Source organism: Apis cerana, linkage group LG12 (genome assembly GCF_029169275.1).
Source record: "Apis cerana isolate GH-2021 linkage group LG12, AcerK_1.0, whole genome shotgun sequence".
Lineage (NCBI taxonomy): Eukaryota > Metazoa > Arthropoda > Insecta > Hymenoptera > Apidae > Apis > Apis cerana.
In genome coordinates, this window is record NC_083863.1 from 10,582,572 (window position 1) to 10,604,189 (window position 21,618).

Sequence of the window (21,618 nt, forward strand, 5' to 3'; positions counted from 1 at the left end):
AGTCGGCGGCAAGAAAATTCTGTTAGTCCAGAAGGCGTAAGGATCGTATTTCCCTTTTCCAATCCCTGTCCTCTTCTCTCTTGGGTTTCTGTTTTTTTTTCACCGATTTCCTCCAGACTAGTCGCAGGCAAGATTTTCTAGTTATCACGGTCTCTGGCCTGGCAGCTGCAGCTGTTACGAATGCCGTGGTAACGAGCGTATCCAAAGGATCGAGGAATCCATTATCCCGCCGTGAAATAGGAAAAAAGTTAGCGTGCCACAAAAAAAAACTGATCTCACGGATGGATCCTGCGATGACAATATCCAAGGGTAACCAGGAGAGTAGTTTTTTTCACCGACATCTCTTTCATTTTCCTTCGGCATAACTTTTCTTACGGATTATCCTTTCTTATATTGCTCGTTGCTTCAAGGATCTTTGCCATTGATTATGCTTAGGTCTCTATACCTAAACACGAAGGTGCATTCGAAGAATGGATTATTAAGAGAATTCCGGTTTTTCCGATCTTCTTAGGATCGTATTATTTATTTCTTATAGATATTTTTTATAAACTGCAATAATGATATTCTTTTTCTTACGTTATATTCTCGAGTATATAAAAAAATAGGTAATTAAATGAATCTAATAATAATGAAATTAAACACCAGTCTTTTTCATTCATAGCGCAATATGGTTAAACGGTGGGAAAATAATAATCGTTTATTTTCGAGTCGTTGATTTTGTGGTGTCGTTTATTGCCAGGTTTATCGTACAATAGTTATCAATGTTATTATCATGATATATAATCGTTTGCAGATTTTATTAGGATCGTGCCTATTGTTTTCGACGGTTACCTGTCCCTTAGATTAGCATATAGTTATTCCAGCAGATGGAGAATAGGAAAGTATAATAACGATGTCTCTTGCGGTTACGCTGCGTTAAAATAGGACAATCGTTTGATGTGCTGGAATTAGGATTCTAACGGTCACCAAAAGATGTTACTCCTTTCCCAGGACGTTGTTCCCGGGAACATAATGACACAGCAACAGAAGATAATTTAACGTTCCCAACCGCATCTATAATTTTCTATAATTTGTTATCAGGCATTCGTGACATTAAGTTAAATTCGTTCACGTATAAAACGTTAGATCGATAGAAATTATTTGGTAATTACGACGATTATTGGGAATCTTTGGTTATTTCCTCGCCTATTCGTATAAAAAAATATTCGTGGATTGGCTCACGATGATCAATTATTCGAAGAAAATTTCGGATTCGGTTGAAAATGGCGTGGATTACAAACACACGTGTCCAACCATGTTGCTCATGTACGCGCGTACCTATATGTAGACACGTACGTGCACATATGGTAGCTGAAGGGGCAGGTTCGAGCACCAACCTTGGCAAAAGGGCCCAGCGTATAAATGGCGGTCGAAAATTCGCAAACTCGCGAACTTTGTGCAGATATATTTTCCCTTCTTTTCAACTTTAACATATTTGGACTAATTAAATTTTTATATGGAATATTGAATGCGTAACGGATATTATCAGAGGATACGAGTTTATTAAAAATTTATTTGAAACGGTAGATATAAAGTAAAGAATTAATATCTTTAAAATATGCTGCCAGTGAGGGAGGAAATTTAATATATCTACGCATTTCGCGATTTACAATATTAAAATATATCTATATTTATTAGATATCTTTTTCATCTTTACAATCGTTATAGGAATTTTATTTTTTTTTAATCTCCAACTTTTCTTTCTTTTCTTCGAAATTACATTTTTGCAATATTGATTTGAGAATTCACTTTGAGAAAGAATTTTAATATTTTCACGATTCTAAGCAATATTATATATATATATGGATATTGGATGAAAATCTCGATAACGTACAACATAGACGATTATTTTATTATTTCTATTGAATCACGATCAATTCGATACCGATCTCGTTAAAGATTCGAATAAAAGATTTTTTTTTAGACAAAAGTTCAAAAATTAATTTTAACATAAAAAAATCTGTGTATAAATATTTATAAATGGATGAAAAAGATGGAATGGCAAACACAGGAGGTGCGGTCGCAGATGTAACTCCTCTTTTGCTCTTTCTTTCGAATTTTCATTGAGAAAGAAACAGTTAGAGGAGGAACGGCCGTTGCATCCCCCTCTTTTGTCGTCGAATCCACGGTGTGCATCGTTGCATCGCTTTATTGTATGCACTCGCAGTGACGAGGGGAGCCAACAAGAGACATCCTCCGCACGGTGATGGACTCTTTTGGAGGGGATAGATACATTGGTGGAGGGGTGATGCATTCAAGTGGGGGGTAATGCACTTTGCATGGTCGAGAACTGCAGCTTTCAACCGCCATGAGACATTCGTACGGTATTTTCAAGCACTGAATAGAACGCTATTTCAAGGCTGGATTTCTCTATTTTTTCTAATTTTCGAAAAAAAAATCTCCCTAAATATTAGAAATAATAAAGAGAAAAATACGTAAGGTTTATCTTTCTTGAATATAAAGTATATTTTTAAGCAATCTTTTTATTATTTTATTTTCTCCGAATACTATTCAATTTTTAGTCGAGTATTTTATTAATATTTTAAGCTTATTATTTGAAGCTTAAAATCTGATCTTTGGAGCAACAAACCAGCTATTGCAGTAATAACGAAATTTATTGAGAAACTATCGTTTTAAACATCGAAGTTGGATTATTTTTTTATAGATTTAGAAACAATTGTAACCCTTGAAATTTACCATATCGTGAAAGCTACGTCGATTATTTTATTTATTTGTTTTTCACGGAATATATTTTGAAACGAAAACAACAATTTCTCTTGTATAATATAACAATTTTAATTCTCCCTCGATCTTGTCAATTTCCTCCCGTTTGCCATTGCAAAAGTTAAAAGATTCCTGTTTACGCGTTATGAAATTGAAAATAACGCGCGGTTGATCGACGGACTTCATTACGGATCCATGGCAGACGTCTATTGGCGGAACTGTTTATGGTGGGGCACTGGCAATGCACATTTACGCATGCCGCACGCCAAGTCTTGCATCGTGCATCGCATACTTGACGCCGTGTGGGAGAGACACTGCACTGCGATGGTGGGATACCACACGAGAGAGGGGTAATGCATTTTAGCAACGATGCAGCGAGAACTGCAATCGACATTGGTACGCCATTCGCTTTGCGCGTTAATATCGAAACTTTGCACGTTATTTTGATATATTCGTATTCGTTAATATTATTCCTTCCAGAATTTATACCAAAATTCTACGTGTGAAGTAAATTCGAAATTCATTCTCTAAATTAAATAATCTCATCACGCGAGATAGAAGAAATGTTCGTATTATTCGCGCTATATTTAATTTCGTAGAAAGAAATCGACGTTATGCCATTTTCCAAAGCGCGTATTCTTCTCGTATTGTTTTTCACCGTTCAAATCGTAAGGAAGGAAAAATTTCTCCTCTTTAAGAAGGAGAAATAAGATGATAATTGAAGGCTGCGGTTCAAGATCTCGGGGAAACAAAAGGTCGGATAACGGTGAAAGTAAAAGTTGTCCTTTCCTTTCTTCGTCGTAGAAGAAGAAGAAGAAGAAGAAGAAGAAGAAGCTGGCTCGATTGGAGCGACCTTATACCGGTCTCGAGAATCGACCACGACGTATTCTCTTCAAAAACTTTCCTTCTCTCGTGTAAGATATATACGTTGTATAAAGCTAGGAAAAGGAAAGTTGTTCCGGGTACGATCTGGGTTGGAAGGCTTTGCGGGCGATCAGGGTCGCGTCGATGGTTCGACGCGGGAAGAGTAGTGGCACCGTAAAAGTTTCACGAGGGTGAACTCGGAAAGCGTGGAGAGGGGAGAGATATCGGGCGTAAAAATAGAAAGGGACGAAGGTATAGACGGAAACGGACGGGAAGAGGGGAAAGCTGGTGGTTGCAAGTGGGTAAGTGGTAGGAAGCGGGACGAGTCGGCGGGGTGGAGGGAGGAAGATAAAGAGAAAGTACGTGACGTAGGGAGGGAAAGGAGAAGAAGGAGGAGAAAGAAGGGCGCGAGGGTTGGGGAGAGAAAGAAAATCGTGCGCAGAGAAAGAAAAGGGTGAGCGCAGGATGGTGGTTGGAGGAAGAGAGGGCGAGAGAGAGAGAGAGGGGATAGGTTAAGGGAGAAGGTTAGTGGACGGGAGGCATAGGCCTTCCGCTAGGCAGGGGTGAGTCACCCTGTATTAACGAGCGGCTACGCCCATTCAAAAGATGGCTGTTTCTCGATTGACCAATTAGATTTCGCGATGTGGCCCGTGTCGAAAAAGCGCGGCAAACGTGACCCTCCTGGCCACCCTGTCGCACGAGGGCTTCGCTAGAGGGATGCTTTTATTTATGTCTCCTTTCTCCCTTCTCCCCCTTTCCAATACCGAGAAAAAAATTTTTTCCCCACCGCGTACACCGCTCCCTCTTCTGCGCCCTTACAATCTCTCCCCCTTTTCTTTTTGCGCCACGAAAATTCCAGCCGGAAAATGATAATCCGCTTCCGGTAGCGCGCATCTTGCGAACCCAACCTCCAGAATCTTCTTTTCAACATCTTGCGTGAGATTACTGTGTTTGTTCCGTGGATTTCTTCTTCTTTTTCGTTATCGTTCGGTAAATTATTTAGGATCTTTGAAAATATTTAAAATTATTATCTTCAAAAATTACCCACCCTTTCTAATTCTAAATCGAAACGTTACGTTTCATTACAATATATTTAAAAATTTATCTATTTGTACGTGTAGTGTTGCAGTATTTTAAAGACAGAAATATAATGTATAATTCAATATTGCATTCTTTACAGTGATTATAACGTATTTATCTTTTTACTCTTTCGTATTTTTACCCGTTTTCTTAAAAATCATCGAGAAAATTTATATTTTTCAAATGGACGGAATATTATTTCAGAGTTTGATAAATTAAAGGAATGTAATTCTTTTTATTATACAAATAATAACATCGAAAGAATTATTTGTCCTATATTTTTCAATACGAAATATTCGATAAGCGTGCATTCGATAAAAAGAAAGTAACATTGTTTAAAATTTATAATATAAAAATATAATTCGATGCATCTGTTTATCAATAATATTATTTAATAAAATAACGTATATCGTATAATAGTATTAATTTCAACAATATAGTATCATTCTATTAAACTTGTAATCAACGATGCAAAATATGCAAAACAATTTTTACGAATAATATAAACTTCAATTTGTTTCGATTACAAAAATAAAAATAAATATTCACTTGAAATATTATTCCATTTAAAATTTTCTACCATTATTCCTCTATTTGTCCATTCTGTGGATAGTAAAATTTTCTATTATCCGTTACAATTTCTATGAAATAATATAGATTTTCGGTTGTCGTCGAATATCGCGTAATGTCACTAATCGACCAACGATATTCTAAAAAAATCATTGGTCGAATGTTTGCACGATGTTGAAAAATAAAGTTTATTTTGTTTGACGACTTCTGTTCACGGATAGTATTCATAGACCAGGCAAAAGTTCAGCTAGGCGGGCTAGTCCTACGCCTATGGATTCCTAGAAGTCGGCATGTTCAGGACTCATTGGGCGTGTATAGACGCTTGTGCGTATCCGACCTAACAGCACTCTAGGGTGGTGTCGTAGATATACGTTGGCCTTGTACAGAATTTTTAAACCTTCCTCAGGTCAGCCAAGAATTTTCTGACCCAAGTTTACTTTTGTCCCGGGAAATTTTTTTCACCCGTAAGAATTTTTATACCTGCCAGTCCCTTTCCGTTGCAAGGAAACTGTTCTCTTTCCAACGAAATTCACGAGAGAGGCAATTCCTAGAAAATTTTCCAGCCTTCGATCCTCCGCTTCGATCCGTTTTTCCGTTCCCTATTCAAACCTGAAATTTTAACAAATTTTCACTCGGAAATTCCGACTCGTTGAAAACTATTTACGCTGCACTATTTATTCTCTCTCTCTTTCTCTCTCTCTCTCTCGATATTTATAACCGTGGTTCATTTACGGAAACGAAATACACGTAAGAAGCATTCCAAGTGTTATTCATCGCTCGAAATGGTTCGACAAGTTAGTTTCCATCCGGAAGTAGTTTTCATAGGCGACGAAGAATTTTTTTTTTTCCTTGTGGTATTGGTAAGGGGGTTGAATGGACGTGTAAGGCACAGCTGAATGGCTAACGAGATCTTCTCTCGTTTCATAGGCATTAGGTACTTGCACATGTATGCCATCATTCATGCGATAGAAACGCTCCAATACAAGCGTATTTTTGCTCCTTCCAGGAGCGTATCAACCGTTGAATGCCTCGAATCTTTCAATCTCACGGAGTAGGAATAAATTTTCGAATCGGAAATTTTCTAATAATTAGAAATATGACGAGAAATAACTCTCTCTTTCTCTCTCTACGTTCAAATTTCGGTCTGAAACTTTCACTTTAAAAATTCTTCGGATGCCATTGTCTAACCGCATAACTTCCCGAGTTTTTTCTTCTTCTTTTTTCCACATTTTACCGAATACGTATCCACCGTATTCGAGCCGTCAACCAGCAGAAAAATCGATTTTGTCGTATATCTTTTTCCCATTAGGCAGTCCGCGCAGCGTTATCCACACCGCTGAAACTCTCGAAACGCGTGCGTTGCGAGCGTGCACGTGTGTATTTTCGGGGAAAGCAGAGGGAGGATGGGACAGTCCCTTCGTATAATTAGCGTACGGCCCTGAATACACACTTAAACACACGTATCGTAGGTAAAAACCTAGGACGGAAGATGGAATAGAGAAGGTTGCACGTGCTTCGTTCACCGGGCGAGGTTGGTACCCGGCTTCGCAAGGACAACGGCCCGGTTTCCATCGGCCGTGCGCACACAAATAAGAATCGAAATTCAAAGAGCGGGTCGCCATTTGCAATCGAAAACAAAAAAAAAATAAAAACAAAAAAAAGAAAAAAGAGAAAAGGGAGAAAAAAAAGAGAAAAGAGAGAAAAAGAAGAGAAAAAGGAGAAAAGAAAAAAAGAAAAGGAAAAAAGAAGGAGGAGAAAAAAAAATAGAGTAGGAGCGGCGAACAAACGGATTCGACCAGGGGGCGATTCCCTTGCTTTCTCGGGGTCGTTACCCCCTTTCGGATTTGGGTCATTGCTCGAAGGGAGCTTTGATTCGGCATCGATGAGAAAATTCATTTGACTATATCAATAGAGAAGTTTGTCCTCGACTTTCGTCCTAACTTCTACGGATATATAGACGGCCTCGTGAGAAAAAAATATTGAAAACCGATCGATATCGTTCTTCTGTTAGAGCATCGTATTCGTATTTTTTACTATCCTCTCTAGATTTTGAAAATTAAATTATGAAATTTTATATCCTTGTTCACCGTGTAATAATTTTTATTTGTTTATTCAATTTCAAGACATTTATGATCGAGGATATTGTGATGGATTTTTATTTAGCTTAAAAGAAAAAGAAAGAAAATAAAGGTGAAGTACGCGAGTTTTTTTTTTTTTAAATCAAATCAAGCTAACTTTTTGGGGAAAAAAGATGGATGGAAATGAGAGATTTATGGAAACGGTTATTTTAATTCTTTAACGTATCGACGTTCACGATTTCCATGGCGGCATGCCTCCTGGAAAACTCATGGAGCGCATTAGGGCTTTTTGGGGGTCGTTCCCCTCTTTTCTCGTTCCTCGTGTTCTCAATATCGACCTCGCTTATATTTTCTCGACCCAATGCGAAGGGTCGTTGCCCCCCCTCCTTTTCGCTCCCGGAAATCGTGGCTCATGTCTCTCAAAAGCGGCCACGAACAATGGATTTTATTTCCATTGCAGTTTGTGACCTTCTTTATCTCGTTTTGCAGCAAACTGCTACGTTTACGCGTATGATTCCTATCGTATTTTATTTATATTTATATTTTGGACAAAGTTATTCAAGTTATTAATTATAGTCTATAACATAGCACGTGCTATAATTTTGAAAGAAGACATTATTATTACATGGCTGTTCAATCCCAACCAATTGTTTTTCTATTATTATCTTATATAAAATTTTATGAATAATTTTCCACTATCCATAAATTCATTTTCTCTCTAAGAAATTTAATAAAGTTTCTCCTTTTATTCCGATCACTTTTAAAATTGAACGTTCGCTGTAAAAAAAAAAAAAATTTTAAATTTAATTTACACCGTATATTCGAAACCTTTTGGATCCCTACGGTTGAGAACGATTTACGAGATGTATTCGGCAGAAGAAGGTTTGATGTTAAATTTATATTTTTGATTTCACGATTTCTTCTAATAAGCTCGTCGAAGACGAGGAATAATTCGTACGATCGGCAAAAATTCGAGCAAAGTTTCTTCGAAAAGGGATCAAGAGGGTCTTCTACAATTTTATCGGTTGCCAGTGGCAACGCCTCGAGTTGCCTTTGTAGGTTCAGACCAATTTTTACGCGTTTGCTTCTTCAAAGCGCTAAAGAAGGACTGATTCGAAGTAAGAACGAAAACGTAGACGTTGTGGGATAGACTTAAAAGCGAAAGAACTGCTTTCCTATTGATGGAAGAGAGGCTGACATTTTTCAGCCAGGAAAAGAAGAAGAAAAAATATTACGCGACGTGAAATCTAAAATGAACGTAAATATGGAAATGTGGATACAAATTTATTTCATAAAATATCCTTTTTTAACGTTCTTATTCTTTCCTTTAAATTGGTATCTTATGAAAATAGGACAGATCGGAAACGAAAGAAATTTTAGAATATATAAAAAAAAATATAGTCGTTAATTTTGTTTGTTTTTTATGGTAATTATATTATTTATTATATACATTATATTTTAATTTTTTATTTTTAAAATTCGTATATATATAAAACGATTAATTTTCGTTTTCGTTTGAATACTTTTATAAAGTATCAATTTTGTGAAATTTTTACGCGAGATACGATATCGAACAGTTTTATTTTCTGCGTCTATGATTGGAAAAAGTTTCAACGAAGAAGTTTTAGAGTGTTACTTAAATGAGTCTTAATAACCGAAGGCTACGAGCCCTTAGTTAACCTTCATTGTCGATGGAATCATGTTCTTTCTTCGAATTGAAGTGTGAGATTCTCTTTGGAATTTTTTAATAAGTCAAATAAAATATTTAGCAATTATTCACGAATACAACGAAATTGTAAAAAATATATATACATATAATTATAAGATTTAGAGAATAAATAATATTTAATATATCTTAAATTTATTTAATATCTTTTAATGGGAGAAATTTCAATGTGTATTTCTTTCTTCGTTTCAAAACTTGTGATCTTTATTTGTTATTATTAAAAAATAATAAAACATGATAATAAAATATTATGATATTTTAGGATTATTCGTTAAATCTTTGAAATATTTTGAACTCGAGTGTTTGATTATTTTTACAGCTTCGAGAAATATTTATATTTGCAAAATACTATTTTATATATATATATATAAAAAAAGATATCGATATTTCGTTAAAAAATTCACTATATCAAATATGTATTTTAGGCTAATTGAATTTAAATTGTAAAAGAAATTTGTAAAAATGATGAATTTTTAATGAATTAAGAATTTTAATTGCAAATTCACGCGAATAAATAATTTTAAAAAATATGATTCATGAAATATAAAAATTATAGGATATTTATGCTTGATTCAGATATAAAAAATTTTGAAAAAGATTAATGGTATGGCTAAAGAAAATGGCGGTAGCGAAACCACGATTCGCAAAGTTGCGAACTGTAGACGGCGCCACTGGATGGGATGAAGAAATACGAATAATACAATTTATAATTGTTTGATTATTATAAATACTTGATAAAACTATAAAATTATCACGTTATATTTAATTACGATTGTATTTAATTTGATTTTAAATTATAGGAAGACAAAAAAACACATATCAGACGCGTGCATCGTATCTATATTAAATATAGTTTTGAAATATTATTTGTTAATCGTGTTTCTTTATATTTTAACTCGTCTTTAATAGATTTATATTGTATATTTGTATTTTTGCATTTTTATATTACAAGTTTCTATTATTTTATAAAGATTCGGAACGAAGAAAAGAAGCACGAGAAATTGGTTCGATAGATTCGGTTATTATTTCATTTCAGATAAAGCAAGATTGTAATGTTAATGATAAGAAAACACTGTAAAAGTGGATGATAATGGTAAATCGAAGCTTCGTAATTATGTAAGCGATCTGCTACAAAATATTCGTATAATAGCGAAGAATAGTTAGATAAGCGCGTCTGAAAATAGGAAGATAAATATTTCGTCAGAAACCGAAATCGTTTATTTCGTGATTTCACTGAAAACAATATTTTTTTTCTTTGTTATTTATAGCTCTTTACAAATCCGCATTTCTTCTTTAAAAAAATCTAAAAATAAATTAAAATAATAATCTTTTAGTAACAATGCATATTCTTTAAAAAAGTTACAAATTTATTATTCTTATTTCATTTTATACAACGATAAAAGTTTCGATATATTTATAAAATTAATTATTAAATGTATAAAATATGTGTATATTAATATTAAAACAATAAAATATCAGAGAGTACATAAAAAACTATATAAAAATAATATGTGTTTTAATTGCAAAAATTAAATATGAATATAGTTTTTAAACTTTTTTTTCATAGTCATTCTTTAATAAAATTATGAAGATTTTTTGGAAATAAAATAAGATTGTTTTTGTACTTGTAATATTTGAATTTTATAAAAATGATATATTATATCGAAATAATGTGATCTCTTAAAAATACGAAAGAATTTTGATTTTTTTCTCCGATGTAGTGTTAATTCAGCTGAATCTTTTAACTAATTTTTATAACGAATTTAAATTAGTTTAACGTTAAAAGGATAAAAGATGCTACTGAAAATGTTCCGGAAATTCGAGAATTTTCACCGTGTCCCTTTGGTCCTTTGATTTACAAAATGGCGCGTCTTTGCCTGGGCGGCATTATGGTTTCCCCCATCCTATAGGGTGAAACTCCATTCCACAAAGCCACCCTTCACGTGGGGTGAACTCTCGATCCCTCGTACTGAATTCGAAAGTAACATAAGGGTGGGGGTAAATGAAGAAAGGGTGTCCAAAGAGGACTCTCGGGAAATTCTCGGAAAATGATAGCAGTATGTTTGAGTTTACCGTCACCGCCATCTAGGAATCATCGTTCATAGTTGTTCGATGTAAACAGACATGTCATGTATCGGTATTGTAGATCTTCTGTCTTTTGTAAATATAAAAAAGATGATTCGTAGATTTTTAACATCATTCGCAAAATTTAATGTGAATTTATCGTCATAAATGTTATATCTTACGTTGAGACTATTGTTAAAATTGTTCCAGAAAAATGTATCGAGCGATACGTCTACGTTATATCACGAGCCTATATTTTGTTTGAAATAAAAACATAAAAAAATAGTTATCGTTAATAAAACAAAAGAACGGGAATATAAATTTTCATCGATGGCTTATTCAAAATTTTACGTATGAATGACCTATTTTTAATAATTTTTTTTTTTTTTATTATTTCGTATCGGTATCGACGGACGATAATTTGTAATGTTTTAAATTCTCTTCTTTTAACAGCTTGCCCATCAAAGCAGCCGAATAATTTCCTCTTCCTGGATCATCGAATACAACTTGTTCGTTAACAAGCCACAAACTGTAACGAATTTCCGAGAGAAGTTGAAAACCGACACTTCTTGCTCTTGTTTGGCTTATACCACAAGTGAAAATACCACCGATCGCTGGCATTTTTAAACTCAATGCTACATGAACGCAAGCGTTCAAAAGCGCGACCTCGACACTTTTCTCTTGATAAGATGGATGCACGCATAAAATGTATATACAGAAATATTTCGAATATTTGAACTTTTCATGTGCGTTCGTTTGCTGCATGAGTGTGTTTTGCAAATGCATGATCTTGCGTAGAGTTTCTCCCTTTAACACCTACAAAACTCATACGTGACCTCGTTGTAATCTATATACATATTCGTTAATCTACAATTCTTATTCACAATTTACCCAATATCTAATAAATTTATTTTTCACCCTCGTGGAAGCAATGACGTGACGCGTTTAACAAATTAATAATATCGATATCGATCGCAATAATACCTGAACACGTTGATAAGTATCCGTTTTCTCGGTCTTGCTGTTGACTCTCGTAACAGCAACTCCGATAACGCGACCAGATTTAATACTGAGGGCGACTATGCTCGTTGTATCATTCATCCAAGTTCTTATAAGTTCCAGGTAATTGTCCACGGACGTTGAATCCTCGAGCAACGAGGACGCTTTGCACATAGGCTCCTCCCGGAAAAAGTGATGCTGTGGAAGTTTAGATCTACAATTTTACAATGTCTACAATTTTGTTACGCGGAATGGATAATCGAGCGGTTAAAAAAAAATGTTGGAAAAAGTTAATCGAAATGTTTGCACGACGTTATTTCGCGATTTCGTGGCTAAACTTTGATCAGACGTAAAGCTTCGTCGTACTGTGACTCCTTTAGGTCTATTATTTTGCATTTGGCCGTTGATTCCCATTCGAGGGGAGCCTTGAGTCGTGTCTCCGCCTCTAACGCTAATTCATCTTTCTCGTCGATGAAATCCATCTCGAACGTTTTAAGGATTAGGCATAAAAAATGATTTACGAGTCACGTTAAAAAATGCTAAAAACATGATATTTTTTATAATAACGGAAAAATTTTATAATATCTTACGTAAATTCTGAATATGTCTGTACAGAAAATTTCGAGAGCTTAATCGATTTTTTGATCGGAAAACAACTTCAAAGTTAAGATCCGAGTCGAAATTTTAAAAGTGTTATATTAAAAATTATACGTAAATTATTCATCGAAATTGGATCACTGGGGCATTTTTAAATTACAGAATATTAAGCGGCGTTAACACAATTTTGGTGAAACATGTTCAAAAGCAGATGGGTTCGCAGAAGGAGTTCTATTAAGGATAGCGATTTTTTTGCTTTAAGTCTTCGTATTGCAGCGATCAAGAAGTCACGACCACCGGACGATTTTATCAATGGAGATGCACCTATAGTGTGGGAAAGAATGTCGAACGGTTACAGAATCGTTGATCTTCAGTTAAACAAATTTATGCAGGCGTTGCATTTTGTACTAGTACATCGCTGAACGAAATACAGTTTATTACAGTTTAAAAGATGATAGATATTTTTTAGATATTTTTAGAATATCTATAAATTTCCATACAATCGTTTATCATTTAAATTCTATTCGTTATCATAGACAGAAATAATTATGTTTAATTATTGTAAAACATTTGAGGGAGCATTTCAAAGGTATTATTCACGATGATTCAAATTGACAAATATATTGAAATTAAACATGTTTCAGGCTTACTACTCTAATTCGGAACCATTGTTCAAATGTATCAAATTGTGCGACGATGCAACGTCTATGAAGACGTTCATGAACATGGTCTTCAAACAGATGGAAGGCATGATTGGTTTCTGTGCAATTAGGGAAGGAAGCAACGAACTCGTCGGTGTGCTCATTGCTTCTCTGTTCAAAAAATTTAATTGGATAATTAAGAAAGGGGTACGTATATCAAATATCAAAGATTTCACCAGATACATCATGGAATAAGATTATTTTTATAATCTTATTTCCGAAACTTACGATTGTTTAAATTGTTAAAATTTTTCAATATACATTCGTAAAAAGAAAGAAAAAAATTAACGATGATCTCTCATTTATAGCAAGGAGAGACACTGTGTCACGTGATGAGCTTGAAAAATTACGCTTTTGCCAAATCTCGATTCATAGAATCGATATATATAAATAAATCTGTGCACATTGATATCATTTGCGTAAAGCCTGATCATCAGAGGCGTGGCGTTGGTACCGCGTTACTTCGCTCTTGCATTACTCGAGTGAGTAACTTTACGTCCATTATTTTCGGTCAATTCACTTCGAGTGCTGCTCAAACGATCGGTATATTTCTTTTTATCTTTCATATTTATCAATTAAGATTTATCATTTAAGATGTAATTGACGATGTTCGTGTCGTCGATTTATATAAATAATCCATATATCTCTGATGTTTACAGCTAAAAGATTGAATTTTGATATTATCGATGAAATACCGTATAAGAACTTATCCCTGCAGAATATTAGATTCGAAATTTTTGAAAGTTGTCATCCGGAAAATTATTCCATAGCTCACATGATGTTAAAAATAATACCAATCTTAAAAATATCGGCTCATGTCTTGGAAGCGAGAATGATATCTGAAGAAAAAATTAAGTTAGACTTGAAACAAAAGATCGACTCTCCAAAAAAAAAGAAAAAGAGAATACATGTGGTATATTAAAAATAAAAATATACATAGGTATGCATATTTATATTATTTAAATGTCTAATATACATAACACTAATTCTTTTTTATCTTGACATTTTTATCGATATCATTTACATTTCGCGATCGAACGTGCTGGCAAACAATGCTTCAGTGAAGATATAGAAATATAATCCTTTCAACTATAAACATACTAAGATTACAGTGCAAAAAATGAATAATATCTTTTTTTTTTTAACCTTGTATGATGCAATCATGCGATTATGAATGTAAAGATATATACATTTATACATATAAATAATATATATAATTTATACATGTGTTCGAATGGAATTGTCAACAGCATTTCATACGATGAATATTTCACGTTTTTCGTGGATTCGATTCGTATCGTATCATATACTTTCTTTTCTTTCTTTTTTTTTTTTCTTTTAAATTGAAGTTCATTTGTTAACATATAATAATCGAGGAGACGACACCATTTATCCATTTTTCTGTGCGAATTAAATTTTCACGCATGACAATCATAACGCAGTTTTTTAACATTTTTTTTATAATTCGTCTTTTCCTTGATATTTTGACCGGCCATCATCCAAATCCGATCGTATCGGCAAACTTTCCCAAAATTTCATTCTCTCTGAGATAAGATTTTCCGACATTTTAATGTTATCTTGCCCTATATGAAGATATTCTAGGGCCTGAGTTCTCACGGGTTTCCATTTAATGGGTATATCTTGTGACACTTCGGGTGTAGGATTGCTGAAAATGAATCGTTCGTTTGGTGAACGAATTCAATTTTGAACGAATAGAATGAAACTTTACTCACCCAAATTTTGCGAAGTTGTACCAAAGATTTGTGATAATATCCACCATTTTGTGATCTTGCTTGCTCAATGAAATGTTCTTGAACAATTGTTCACCGACAGGGAACAAATATTGAAGTTCATCCGCGTGCGATACACCGTAATCGTTGTTAGGATCGCCAAATATCATACTGAACGACGCGCTTCCTTTGTACGCGAGATAATAATAATACACGGGAGAAGATTGTTTCGCGAGATAATTACGCACAGAAGTGTAAGCTGCGTGATTGAACCAGGCGTCACTGTACATCTATAAAATAATGTACGATTTCTCGTAGATATTGCATTAATTCTGTTAAAATGAAAATTGAATTGCGCCAATCGAATAGGCTATATAGTCCACCGCTATTTCTTCTATCTTATTTTAAATCGAAACGCGATCGATGTCCTTCGACACGCAAAGGAAAAATGTACATAAATACTTACTTCCACGTGTCAACGATCCCGGTAACGAATGTATTAAAAGAGAGCAATAGCAATAATACAATATAAATTAGAAAGATATAAAATTCTAATTTTTTTTAACGAATGTGTACTCACATCGATCACTTTGAATCGCGTTGAATTATCGATTGGGCCATCGTCGAAATAGAATTTCCGTATTTCGGAAGTCACCCGTTTCTGTTCATCTTTGGAGCACGTATCCCCGTATAATAACGTTATTGGAGCAATGTTTAAGAAATCTTCGTTCAATTTTTTAATCAAAGCTCCGTTGTTTCTTCCATATAATGCTGACAAAAAAGATAGATTTATAATTAATGTAATGATTCGTATTAATAATGATATAATTAAACGAAGACAAATAATAATCATAAACGTAAGGACGAATCATGTAACTGAGAAATTAATCTTGTTTTTAATTTTAGATACCTGGTGCTACGAGGGAACCTTCTTGGGATGTAATTCCTGTCATCCATGGTATATCTAACACGCGGCCGTGTTTCGAAGAAATTACTGGATCTTCGGTTAAAAAAGCACCAGGATGAACAGGTTCAATTACCGGTCTGAAGGGTATCATTGGACAATAACCAAATATCTAACATATACAGAGCAAAAAATTTAATTTAGTTTCGAGCTAAGTTTTTTCATCGTATATAAGAAAAAAATTATATATTTCCTTAGGAAAGAGAAATCATATTTTTTCGATTTCAAAGTTTCAATTATGAATTCGATTCATTCAATTTTCAAATATATTTCAAAATACACTCAACACTTGCATCTAAGTAAAGATAAATATTCTTCGGTACAATGTAGTCGATTTATCGTTTTATTTGTCTACTTTCTCTTCCAACTGTTACATGACACACTTCTTTACTCTGAAACTGTTTCTATTCTATAACGGAAATTCTTTACTTTCCATTTATACCTTGATTAAAGACGCACATTTAATCGATAAGATTTTCCTATAATATTGATTTTCGTTGGAATCATGAAGTTCACGCACGAATAGATATAATATATTCACGAATGCGCGAAACAGGTTTTTCCAGAAGTTGGACCTCTTAACTATGCATAAATAACATGTTATTCTAATTCCCGATAAATAAAATTCCTGATAAATCTGATCGAAAAAAATTATTTTTCAGAGATATTGGCACATTAACTTTTACAAATAATACTATCGATGATATAATTTCATTTTTAATTTTACAAAAAAATAAAAAAATGTAAAGATATTTAAAATTAATAGAAATCTTTTATTAATAATACCAGTAATCGAGTCTGTCGAGTTTAATTTGTACTTAGCTAAAGCTATTAAATTTATTTGTTTTAGAAAATTTATTCAAGATTCTGAAAACATCTGCACAACTAACAAAAAAAAAAATGATATTCTATAATACTATACAATAGATATTTCTATAATACTATTATACATTATGAAATCATACTATTTATGACTATTATTTTTATTCGTTCCAATTATCAAGATACTTATATAAGAATTAATTTATAAACATGATCATAGAATAGATTATTCAATATCAAAGATGTGTGTTAAGTAACAGGCAAACAATATATACAATATAGACTTATTAATCTAGATTTCATTAGATATATATTTCCATTAGATTACAGTGAAAATAAAAATTGAAAAAAATGATTAATATTTCATTAATTTTTCTTGATTTTTAAAAATTTATCATTTAGACAAAATATAATTATTAGTTATAAAATAAAAAATGAAGAGTATAGTAGAAACAGCATAAATATCTGTTAATATTATCAATTCATATGTACGAATGCAAATTAAGTGTTATTAAAAACGATTATCAAACAATTATTTATAAACAATTTGCAATCTCGAGTGAATAAGATAACTGATAGAGCTGCATACCGAAAAATATAATGCAAATACAGATAAACGAATATCATAATATATCTATTATACGATTAGATGATAATTATAACCAAATCAAATATTAAAAAGTGATTAATCATGAAAGATAAATTATAATTATATATAAATCGTATTTCTCTATGTTTTTTTCTTGAATTCTTTCGTGATTTTTTACTTCTTATCTAATTAAAAACTTAAATGTTTTTTTGGAAGGATGAATTGAACATTTTAAATATTTTTAATTTTTAATACTTTTTCAAAGATGTATTAACAACAGATTCAAATATAATATTTTTAATCTTCTATAATTTTATACTTATATAAAATATTGTTAAGAATAATATATCTATTTATTGAAATTTTATAATGAAAAATAACGAGGAAGAGGATAATTGAACTTACTTGGAAAGCACGATCGGTCGCGATGATGTCAGTGGCTTTCTTCTTCCGCAGACAGTCGACAAGCTGTTTTGAATCTTTCGAAGGACAACCCAAAAGTTCAGCAACCTTGGTGGCCTTTTTTTTTGCTAAACCTGGTCGAGTTAAAGTCCATAAACAATGGCCGTTACCACTTTGAGAGATTGCTCGATGGATAAGTCCTGTTTTAATTTGTATGCCATAATTATGAAACGTATTACACAATCAACCAACGATTATAAGATTTCATAGATTATGAGATTATTCTAGGATTCATAATTAGGATTTTTTTTCTATCATTTCTTCATTCTCAACCTTGAGTGTCATTTACAGACTACGTTTTCTCTCGATATAGTAATTTTGAATTCAAAACGTTTCTGGGAATAATATGCGAACATTTTTATCGTTTTATTATACTTGATTGAAATTTTTTATAAAACTTTGTTCAATTTCAAACAATTATAATATATAAAAAATAACACAGATTATGTCATAAAAACGTTAAAAAACACTTTAGTCATTTTCAATTATTGTATATTTTTCATTGCATAATTTTAAACTTGTCAAAAGCGTTTTATTATTACCATATAATGGTATCTTTAAAACATCAATTATTTTTATCTGTTTGTAATAACAATGACCTAGAACCAATTTTAAACTTTTGTATATCCTATTCGAATTTTATGGAAACGATCGTTTTAATTTCTTTTTTTCTAATAATTTTTTTTTTTCTGAATAATTAAACTGCACATTTTATGATTTATTAACGTAATTTTTATTATAGCGTTAAATTTTATAGTACGAAATAATTATTTATAATATGTATCGAATTTACATGTATCGAAAATCTACCTATCTTATTTTTTACAAATTTTGTAAATTTCAAATTTACATAATTCATTCAATTAAAAATTACTTACCTTTTGTCAAATTACTTATCATATGATAATGTACACTAGCGCCACCCGCGCTTTCTCCAAAAATGGTTATGCTATTTGGATCACCACCAAAAGCGACGATGTTTTCGTGTACCCAACGAATGGACAAAGATTGATCTTTCAATCCATTATTTCCAGGACATACAGTATCTTCCGTACTCAAAAATCCCAAAGGTCCGAGTCTATGAAAAATAATGGTAAATAATTTTCTTTGTCTTATTTTTTTAATTAAATGTGAAAATTTCTAACCTATAATTTACTGTCACGAGAACTAGATCATGATCTAATAAAAATTTGGGATTATAAAATTCCGAATGACCAGCACCACAAATCCATCCACAACCATGAAACCAAATCATAACCGGATATCGACCCTTTAATTTATCATTCTCAGTAGGTAATTTTGGCGTATAGACATTCAAATAGAGGCAATCTTCGTCACCAACGATCTCTTCTTGATAAATGTAAATATTCCTTTGTATGCATATGTTGGCGTCTTCTTTAGCTGATCGCACATCATTCCAGGCTGCTGCAGGTTTCGGTGGCTATATAAATAAATAACATAAGTTTTAAGTTTACTAATTAATATATTTTTCGATTATTAAGTTTTTCTGATTATGTGATTGAAAGAATGAAAAATGGATATAACTATAAATATATCCATAATTAATCAATATAAATCATGATATATGAATATATACTACATAAATAATAAGTTAAAAATCAATATTTTCAATAAAAATTATTACTCTGGAGAAAAAAAACTGAAGTTATTAGGAACGTATGAAATATGTTCACCAGAAGTTGTTTGATATATTCATCTGATGTTTCATAATCTAATATAAAGTTGTATCATTTATAAAAACAGGTTTTCTATTTCTAGGTAAAAAAAAATGGAATAATTTATTTGACCTGCATTAATTTACATTTAATATGTAGAAGTCGAATTTTAAGAATTCTGTAAGATCTTAATCACAATTTAAAAGCAAGTATGAATTTTCTTATAACATAATTTGAAATATCCAAACTTGAAATACTAATACTAATTCTAATTCTAATTGTTTCCATAATTGCCTTTTTAAATTACAAAATGAATAATTTATATTTTTTACATGATTTTTACAGAATTATGGACAAAGAAAAAATCGTGACATTAGGAAATCTTTTATATAATTATTATATAATTATTTTATATAATATAATGTAATGTAATATATATATAAAACTACACATATCTAGAAAACTTCTTAAATTTATCCTGCTAACTTTTCTGCTATAAACATTTTGTAATAATTTTTAAATAATCAGATGATTATTGACTAAAAAATTTATTTTTGTTTTTATATTATATATATATGTATATATATATATATATATATATATATATATATATATATGTGTATATATATATATTATATATATATATATGTTTCTCTATATTTTATTAAAATTAATAAAAATTTTTAATTTTGGAAATATTATATTATTATATTATTAATATTATATTATTATATTATATAACTATATTATTTAACTTACCTCAAATCTTAATTTTTCAAGAGGTGGAAGCGCATATGGTATACCCCGAAAGGCAGCAATTTCTCTGCCCTTTCTAGTTTTCAAAGTCAAACCCGATAAAGTACCATTTTTTATTTTTACTATTAGTTCATCAGTCGTGACATGCTCAAAAAAGTATATACAGCTCAACAAACAAAAAATTAGAATTCGATATTGTGCCATTTCATAACAGAGCGAAGAAATCGTCTAAGATAGTTAAAACATAAGTATTTACCTGTTCACATAATGTAAAAAAGAAGATAAATAATGATGGAAATTTTATTCGAAATCGATAATAATAAATTAATTTTTTTACAATCATTATTTTTTTATCTCGAAAATTATTAATCAGTTATTTATGTTTCAGAAAATATTAAATTCATCGGTTGTAGCTATTATCATGGATATTATCGTTATAAAATAGCTATACGAGTTAAACACGTATCGATTAATCAATTTATTTGATAATACAATTGACAGTTAATAAATCGAATGAAGAAATGAAATAATATAATTGTCATAGAAGAAATATACTGAATGAATTGCTTTATTATTATCTGAAGAAATTTTTTAATAATATGTGTGAATTACATTAAAATTAAAATATAAATGTATTAAATATGAAAAATTATACATATATAATTATAAACTTTTCGTTTCTTACACAAAAAATTTCGATATTGGTATGGTCAGAGAGAAACGCGTGTGCGATCTACCAAGGTAAAACCACGACTGTCTCGGGTGAGAGTCGTTCGTCGGATCGTATATTTTATGATGTTTGGATGTATATTTCTTCAACACTCACACAGTTATAAATATCTTGGTATACGGAGGGTAACGATGTTTCTGACTATTTAATTAGGATTGATAATATGTATCTTAGATGTATATTTTTTTTCTATGATATAATCTTTTCATTAAAAATGTAAGAAATTGTTTTAATTGTAAACATTGGAGAATGAATAATACATATAATGAGATATTTAAAATATAAAAAAAAATATAATTAAAAATACATAAATTTATTTTTAAAATTAATGAAGATCTTTTTCTTCAAATTATAGATGGATCTGAAAGTTAATTTAATTTTTTTTTATATATTTTATAGTACTTGTTCTTTTAATATCATTGTCGATTGATTAATTGCCGAATGTAG

The 21,618-nt window shown here is 31.6% G+C and overlaps 3 protein-coding genes across 8 annotated transcripts in view; 1 reads left to right on the top strand and 2 right to left on the bottom strand.

Annotated features, from left to right (window-relative positions):
- The window catches only part of LOC107993966 (uncharacterized), a 33,745-nt gene extending 19,147 nt beyond the window's left edge, over positions 1 to 14,598 (top strand). Inside the window, exons 3-5 of one of the 3 annotated variants that reach the window (XM_017050659.3) lie at positions 13,386 to 13,589; positions 13,751 to 13,985; positions 14,102 to 14,598. In XM_017050659.3, coding sequence (XP_016906148.1) covers positions 13,449 to 13,589; positions 13,751 to 13,985; positions 14,102 to 14,364 — 639 coding nt within the window. In that variant the 5' untranslated portion in view covers positions 13,386 to 13,448 and the 3' untranslated portion in view covers positions 14,365 to 14,598. Of the gene's footprint in view, positions 1 to 12,681; positions 13,590 to 13,750; positions 13,986 to 14,101 lie in introns of those variants that run through there. The other 2 variants (XM_028664880.2, XM_028664881.2) reach the window with 2 other exon arrangements.
- LOC114576999 (uncharacterized) lies at positions 11,031 to 12,626 on the bottom strand. Its single transcript, XM_062082750.1, has 2 exons — positions 12,478 to 12,626; positions 11,031 to 12,364 (listed from the first exon to the last, which is right to left on the bottom strand). The coding sequence occupies exons 1-2, from the start codon at positions 12,624 to 12,626 to the stop codon at positions 12,091 to 12,093; spliced, it is 423 nt and encodes a 140-aa protein (XP_061938734.1). The 3' UTR covers positions 11,031 to 12,090.
- Positions 14,376 to 21,279, bottom strand: LOC107993965 (carboxylic ester hydrolase). Of its 4 annotated transcripts, none has more exons than XM_017050655.3 (9): positions 21,127 to 21,279; positions 20,445 to 20,697; positions 19,155 to 19,450; positions 18,888 to 19,087; positions 17,953 to 18,149; positions 16,083 to 16,248; positions 15,753 to 15,943; positions 15,176 to 15,462; positions 14,376 to 15,108 (listed from the first exon to the last, which is right to left on the bottom strand). In XM_017050655.3, the coding sequence occupies exons 2-9, from the start codon at positions 20,643 to 20,645 to the stop codon at positions 14,901 to 14,903; spliced, it is 1,746 nt and encodes a 581-aa protein (XP_016906144.1). In that variant the 5' UTR covers positions 20,646 to 20,697; positions 21,127 to 21,279; the 3' UTR covers positions 14,376 to 14,900. The 4 variants fall into 4 exon arrangements, with proteins under 4 accessions (XP_016906144.1, XP_016906143.1, XP_061939143.1 ...); XM_017050654.3 differs by having other exon boundaries at positions 20,445 to 20,710; positions 21,127 to 21,233; XM_062083159.1 differs by having other exon boundaries at positions 21,054 to 21,189.
- Between the last annotated feature and the right edge of the window lie 339 nt (positions 21,280 to 21,618).